The sequence below is a fragment of the Drosophila persimilis genome, unplaced genomic scaffold (assembly GCF_003286085.1).
Source record: "Drosophila persimilis strain 14011-0111.01,24,50 unplaced genomic scaffold, DperRS2 tig00000002-arrow-pilon, whole genome shotgun sequence".
NCBI lineage: Eukaryota > Metazoa > Arthropoda > Insecta > Diptera > Drosophilidae > Drosophila > Drosophila persimilis.
Window position 1 is genome coordinate 17,510,001 of NW_020825289.1, and position 8,059 is coordinate 17,518,059.

At 44.2% G+C, this 8,059-nt stretch overlaps 1 protein-coding gene across 1 annotated transcript; it reads left to right on the plus strand.

Annotated features, from left to right (window-relative positions):
• Positions 1-3,282: 3,282 nt before the first annotated feature.
• Positions 3,283-3,869, plus strand: LOC6593076. The gene is made up of 2 exons (XM_002017853.2): positions 3,283-3,392; positions 3,452-3,869. Exons 1-2 carry the CDS (start codon positions 3,326-3,328, stop codon positions 3,574-3,576), a joined length of 192 nt encoding a protein of 63 aa, XP_002017889.1. The 5' UTR covers positions 3,283-3,325; the 3' UTR covers positions 3,577-3,869.
• Positions 3,870-8,059: the final 4,190 nt, after the last annotated feature.

Consider the following 8,059-nt stretch of genomic DNA (forward strand, 5'->3'; position numbering starts at 1 on the left):
CGTTGCAGTTGCAGTTGCACCAACAAATGGGTAATTAATGGGCGCGAATCCCTGGCACTTGGCCAACAGCAGAGCACCAGGGCAGCAGATGACGCTAATGAGATGGACAAAAATGGGCGCATACTCGTACTTGCCCAACCGCAAATCACTTTCTCAAGCGAATTACTTTACAGAGCATTGCACAACAACAACAAACACAGCTCGGGCGAATTCCAAGACCAGAACCTGGAGTACTACCAGCGCCAATTCACCAATTCAGGGCGGACTTGGCGATACCAACCCCCGGAGAAGGCTTTGCCCACTAATCAATTTGCACAAAAACAAAAATAAACACGCACACAATGTCGTCGAAGTCGTCGTAGTCGTCATCATAATGCAATTTTCATTTCTTAATTTCCATACAAATTCGATTTAAAATTCATAATAAAGTGCACAAATATCGACTCGATCCGGCATATAACTGTAGTACCTCCACCTCTTCATCTCCACCTCTGAGGACTATATATGTATGATTTCCAGAGTGCCACACAAAACGACCCATATGGTCAATTAGTATTGCTGCTCCGACTGCCAACCAACAATGAGGGCATCGAGTTCTTCAAGGAGCTTACCGACACACTCACTCGCTGAAATACACACAGGGACATGCCTGTATAAAGACAGAGCACACACCCCAGCGCACACACACATTGTTTTCACTTCAATTATTATCGATGAAGCCTGGCAATGCCACCAAAAATCGGTCTGCTATTCAACCCAAAACTTGAGTTCATTCAAGCGTAAAGTGTTGGAAGCTCTGAGATTTTAAATACTTTTCTTAAATTCAGTCTCTGGAATATTTATTGTTTGTTTGGCATAAAATGATTCATTAGGATCTCATATTGCTCGAATTTGTATGTGAACTCAGGTTCTGGATTAGAATATTCCCATTTCATACTGAGTGTCGCTTTGCCATTTTCTATTCAAACTACCCAATATTTCAGTCTCTGAGTATTATATATGTGTATATATTGTACTAACTCGGTACATATTTATACTGTGAGTCAAAGTTCCCCGTTGGTGGTTCCAATTTCTCTTATAGCATCTTTTATAAGGCATTGTGGAACGAATACTTTTTTAGTTTTATCCCAATTAATCCGAATTGCAAAAGCAAATTGAACCGGGTAAAAATCTCCATCGAACAAGGCAATTTAATTTGATTGATTTCAATTTTTGACATTCTCATTCCCTTCATAGGACCTCACAGGACCGGACCGTTCCCGTTCCCATTCCCATTCCTCTCCCACTTGACTGGCTGAAAATATAAATCGCACGAATAATGAAAAGCGTCACATTTGATTGCATTTTTTGTGTGAAATTGGGCTGACAATGTGTGCGCTTTCGCTGACCAAATAAAAAGCCGAGGAAACTCAACCAACTGCGACACGCACACGCGGACAGAGGCAAAGGGCTGGGGCAGGCATTGTATGTGTGTATTGGGGGTGATTGCCATTTGTGTGCGAACAGGCTAAAGGGTGCAGTCAGGGTACAGGACCAGCACCAGAACCAGGACCAGCATCATCAAGGACAAGGACGAGCCTGTGTAAACGTGTTAGGGCAGAACCAAAAACACAATATAAAAAAATCCGCACTTTACGCAATTTATGTGCAAATTTTTCAATGACTTTAAAGCGATGCAGCCGAAGAGGGCTGCCTGACACAGAGGGATGCCCAGTCATTATAATCGCTCGCTAATTGACTCTAATAGACTTGGTTCCATCAAATGCCCTGTTGGCTTACCCCGACTGGGGTTGTTCTGACCTGCGAGTTCCCATTCGCCCCAGAAACCGCTGCTTTGGAAACGGTTTCGCTCTGGAACGCATTTACAGTACTATCCGTAATCTGAGTAAGTCTTGAGCGTCAACTCTGTGAGATCTGTGAATCCTTCGCTGGGGTCTGTGAATAGTTTAAGCAGCTTGCCGAAAACACTTGCGAATTTAATGGTGTTGGCATTATGTGCGAAAAGTACGAGTATCTATTAGGAAATTGCCCACAAATTAGCACAAATAATGCGTGTCTTTAGCAAATTTGAATAAGCTGTGCAGTTCCCTCCATTCCACTCCAGCCTGCTCTCATCTGCCGTCGAAATCCCACACTCGAACACAATCTCAAACGCTTATCCCCTCGACCTTTCACCTTTTCACATGTCCCGGGCCTAAGTCCGCTCACACGTGAGCCCAGGGCAATGATAATTATGCGCCTGATTTAACCCTATAGAAGGTACTATACGTATATGTACGTCTATACGTCTCTTTCTCCACTCACACACAAATGACAGTTTCACACTGCCTTTGTCACGCTGTCCGCTTCGCTCTGTCCAGTGTCCGTTGTCCATTGTCCTTTCATTCTCGGTTATTTCTCTGTTATTTCAAGTGCCATGCACTTGAATTTTCGGCCGTGTCCTTGTCCTTGAAGTTGCTCATGCAGAAAGCGAGAAAAAATAAAGCAAAATCCCCGACAAAAAATGGCTCCACTCATGGAAATATGAGTTCATGGATATGGACAGGGTATTAAACAAAGAGCTGAATGGCAGAGCCTGGTCACGCCTTCAAATCCAAATCGTCATCAAAAAAGCCAAGGAAATGGCCGAGGAAATTCGCATTTATTATAATCATGGGGAAATGCGAAAAGTGCAAAGAAAATTGCTCTCAATTTCCCGCCAGGGGATAAAAACCGAAAATAATATTAATTTCCAGAGCGAGACGGAGCCATAGCGAAGGAAACAGAGACAGAGAGAGCAAAAGTGCTGCTCAAACTTTGCAATTTGCGGCGCGTTTCCGGCTTCCGTTCCGTTTAGCGTAAATGAGGCATCCTTCGTCAGACTTCTGTCTTCTGTACCGGAGCAGCAGGACAGAAATGGAAATGTAGATGGAGCAGTCAGTCACTCCTTGGTTGGTAAGGAGAGCTTCAATTGTCATCAATTTCGTTTGATGTGCTTTCCCTGTCACAGTCGCAACATTCGCAACGCGCACAACAATTTTATTTCCATTTTCCTTTTCACTTTTCTTCGGCACCGAAACGATTAGCTGCCACTTAGAGCAGTTAAGAGACCCATTGAGCTTATTAAATCAGGCGTAATAATTGGCACACACAATGAACAGAAAGAGAAGGCACACAATGGCCAGAAAGAGATGACAGTCACCAAATCAAAGTATCGAAAATCGAAATCGAATCCTAGGCAGGGCTTGACAGATCACATTTCCACATTAAGGGCCATAACAAAACATTCATTCGAAAATAGTACACAAAATTCAACAACAACAAAAATAGCCCCAATTTTCTGAGAATGCCTAACGTTGTGGATGAGAATGGCCAACCCCTAGCAACAATTGTGGAAATAGCCGACGAATTGGGTAAGTCCTTCTATAAAGATAATTCCCCTTTCCCATTCCCTATATCTCGTGGTTTTCAGAGCGAACTCATCTGACACGCTCACAACAAGTGCTGCAGAGCCTGGAGCACATTCGAGAGCCGGAGGACGAGATGGGGCAGACCGAACGGAGGAGCTTGAGCCGTAGATACGATTCAGGGGTATAGAAGAGCGCCCGCTCCTTGGGCCACATACGTCACAGCACAACTAACCTGCCCATAACCAGCGACACCTGCCAAGGTGTTTGGCTGACAATTAAGGGGACAACTTTCCACATTCCCATCCACAATGCTCGAGCAAAGCAAACAAAGCAATCGACCAGAGCCACACGCGAACTGAACTGAAGAACTGAAAGGTTCGGGGTCGGGTCTAAAAACACAAACAAATTGTGACAAAGTTGCGGAAATTTAATTAAAATCAAATACTCGTACAACTAAAATAAACTATGTCCCAAGGAAAAGGGGTAGAAAATCCTCAGTCAGGTGTGACCCGGTAGTTTCCAGCACGGAATTCGAGCCCTGAACCTCACTGCGGACTGCCGCTAGTTTTCCGCGTCGTTTAATAAACAAAATGCAAACAAAGTTTAACAGCAATGACACACATGGATTTCTCGTCCCTCCCCCGCGCGGTCTGTTGCCATTGGCCTTTTTATTAATGTAATTTATGAGCCTGTGGTTGTGTAGAGGGTGTCGGCAAGGTGGAAATGCAAATAGACCCCGAGCCCAACCCGGCAGCTGCTTAATTTCACAGCGCATACATTTGATTAACTTAATTTAATAGTATTTCTTTTTTCGCCGTTGTTTTCACTCCGAGCTCGTTTGATATATTTGTTTGTTTCCTTAATTTATTATTATAGTTAGGGCCATGAGCACGGTTAACAGCCTGAAATGCGATTATATAGCTATCGATCATTTTCCTGACTACGTATATACTGTTGACTCTAAGCTGTGTGATGAACAGAGCTTGAGCAAGTGCCTATCACCGAACTAAAATCGGAAATTGAATTGATCTATGGTCATGATCAAATCAAATTTGATATCAGATGGATGACAGATTTGAAACAGTACCACCTGTTTTTCGAGCTGTCTAATCTGAGATTGACTTATGGACTTTTCTAAGAAATCTAATACCAATCGGAAAGAAACTAGCTTACTTGTATACATATGTATATTTGCAATGTGCAAAGTACTTATGTATCTCGTTGCAAAATGGAGAATGCTGTCCATATACTCGCTTGAAAATACATTCGTATATAAAAGAAAAGTGTCACAACATTCAGCCCGACCAGACCATTGGCTAATGAGAACACAATTGGCTGTCCAGGAGCAGCTGCTTGAGCGCGCTACCTGAACTGGCCAAGGGCCAAGGGCCAAGCATCAAGCAAATCAGGCATGAAACCATTATGGCTAAAATCGGTAAACAAAAACCACGGGGCCACTGCTCTTTCTTTAATCACAGCCCGGAGGGGACATCTACTGAGAGTGGGATCAGCTGTTTGGCCAACGATCAGCGAGCGATAAATAAGGCACGGCTTAGCCTCATTGAAGTCAGCAGGCAGGCACGCAGGCAGGCAGGCAGGACATAAATGGAAACGAAAGCAAAGGAAAGGACATTTCTTCGCCTCACCTTCAGCGATCTCTTGAGGAGTCTTAGCTGGAGGGGATTGGGTGTCGGCTCGCTTTGAAATGCTTAGCAGGAGCTGGATCGGCAATCGACACAAAAGTATCGTGTTTCCCGGTTGTCGCCAACATACTTACGATAGATATCCTGTCGGAAATGTTTTCGTTTGCGATTGCATGTTGCGGTATGTTGGCAATTTATTTTTAGACGATCAGCAATCAGGGATCAGGGGCACCCGATACTCAGTCTCTCAGAGTGATTCCTCTCAAGTGGTCACAAATTACAGCAATTACTGAGCCGCCTCGCTGCCCTTTCTCTCTTTCTGTTGTTGCTGCCACAAAATGGCGCTCATTAGGGGCACGGCACTGCTCAGGCATCCATTCAATGCCACCCACAAAAGCCAGACAATCTGCGTAATTATTCCTCTGGCAACTTCTGATGAAATGAATTAAATGCGAAATAATTTTTTAAGTACTACTAACGAACGCAGCGCTTCCAATTGCCAGTAGCCAAATGAAATGAACACGAAAATGCGACTGTCAACAGTGCCGTGTCTGGATGCAGGACAAGGACCCAGGCAGAGGGCCCTCTGCCAGCAGAAGTATTTTCTGAGCGTCTGTTGAGCGGATTTAACTTGTTTAATTACCGCTGTATTCAGCAACGCGCAAGTTCATCAACTGCCGCTCATTACGGCCACCGCGTTCACGGTTCTTTTGAGACTTCGAAAATGTTGCCAGTTTTTCGAGAGCTGCGCACCCGCACGCCGAACCTCCTGCGGTCCACTCGGTCTCTTGTTTTGCGTAACTGTTACCATTTTAATGCGCTCGAGTGTCGAGGACGAAATTGATTTTCGTTACCCATTGTGTTGGACGTTCTGGAGAGTATTTTGCTCATCAAAATCGAGCTCAATTTATATACCAATGGACACGACATGTCCCGATAGGACAGGACAAGGTGAAATTCCACTGAGCCGAGTACAAATACTGCGACGAAAAGGGAGAAATACGAAGAGGCACTCGTCTCTCAATTTCGTAGAGCCACAAATACGAAACTCAAAAGGCCACTTGATAAATTTCATATATTTATAGCCCGCAGAGTGACGCGCTGCATTTGCACACTGAATGAAATTCCATGAGCACACAGCCACACCCGGACACACAAGGACATTTTGGCCCGAATCGTGGATGGGCGGCTTACCCCTTACCCATCTCCCGGCGTTGGGCCCCAACCAACCCTCTCCTCCTTGGCCAAACACTTGCACAAATAAAAGATCTACTTCAACTTATTGAATTTTCGTTGATAGAAACAAGATGAAATGCGAACGGAACAAGTCGCAAGATGGAATGCTCTATCGAATCACATTCTGAGAAGGATGAATATAAATGAACTACGAAAATGAGGTATCTAAAAGCCAAAATAGACAATTTTAAAGCTCAGATATTCTGAATAAAACTGTCTGAAACCGTTGCCATAGCGATTTCTTATGTGTCATACTCTCCATAACTAAAAAGAGTATAAAGCCGTGCAGGTCCTTCCACTCGCCGGATGTCTTCTCCTACCTTCCACACAAAGGACAGCCACAAAAGGCAATTGCATATGAGTTTTATGAAAGCTTCTTTTGACAGTGCTGATGCTGACTCTGCCTCCGCCTCCGCCGCCGCCTCTGAGGCAAGGTTGAGTCGCTGTCGGCGACTTCCCGGCCCAGTCCTTTGGCTGTGACAAATCCGTTAAGTCGCGCAATTCGTTCATTATTATGGTGTGTTTGTATTTGTGCAGGGAATTTAGCTCTGACCTCGCACAGGACTCTGATCGGGCAGGACACGGCGAAGCGAATGGTAAGTGTAATCAAATTCCAACCCAAATCCCGGCCTTTCAGACAGAGCAGCCTGAGCAGGAACTTGACGGCGTTTTATTATTAAATTTGAGGCCATTGCACACACAATGCGACATCCTGCCGCGAGCCCAGAGCCCTGTGCGAAATTATTAAAAAGTAATTATGGCACAAATTACGAGATATCAATATAGCATTTAGCTCTGCAGGCGGCCCACTACAAAAGGACTCTCCCTCTTAATCTCGATCTAGCCCTATATCTCTGTCTCTCTCCCTCTTCCACCACCACTTGAGTTCGGTGCAAATCCTTTGGCTCACACATCCTTTAGAATTGCATTCTGCCGACATTTCCTCCACTGCTGTCTGCCGCCGTGTCCGGACACAATACGAGATGCCTTCTCTCCCATTGTGCTTCCTCTGGACGACTTCTTCGCCGTCTCTTCACATGTTGTGCAACATTTCCTCTTCCCCCTGCCTGGGCCTCTTAATATTGGGCATAATATCGAGATTATTATACGACTTGAACTCCTCTCGCCCAGCCATTCAAAAGACCCTGCCGGGGGTTGGTCTCTGATGAAGATCATTTTCATTTGACTCGATCAATGGTAAGGTCGCGTCAATTGTAGCCAACATTTGGCAATTTATAGTGAGATCCCGTAGGGTCATAATCCCTGCTTAAGGTAGAAACATTTTGCAGATTATTTTTTAGTGGAGCAGAAATGAAAAAGTGTCTTAGGTTAACGGAAATATACAAAGAGATTAACTTTGTCTATGGTTATTTTCCAGAAGTAAACTGCCAGCAGATATGGTTGATTGGTGACTACCAAGTCAGTGGTAGTCAGTTGTTGATTGGAACCGTACAAAAATGTTTTCGTAAACTTATTTGAAAGTAATATAATTACTGTGAGATCCTGACAAACCTGAAGAGGTTTAGAGTCGTATATGCATATATCTCCTTATAAACAGCAGAGCCTGGCCATTTTGCTTTAGCTTCTGCTGGTCCGATCTATACGAATCCAATATGACTACAGCTTTCATAAGGACTACTTTAAGATAAAAAGACACACACAAGAGTATTTGCAATCGTGTGCTTCTTGCAAACGATTCTTGTCCCTCGCGATAGTACTTACCTTTGCATTTGTCTCTTTGCGAAACCTTCCTTCGAACAATACAAATTTACCCATAAAAATTCACCATGA

Excerpts from the sequence above, each read along its gene's own strand:
- LOC6593076 (XM_002017853.2), top strand. The coding sequence starts at position 3,326 with ATGCCTAACGTTGTGGATGAGAATGGCCAACCCCTAGCAACAATTGTG. Across the intron at positions 3,393-3,451 it reads GGAAATAGCCGACGAATTGG|AGCGAACTCATCTGACACGC; the intron begins GTAAGTCCTTCT and ends CGTGGTTTTCAG.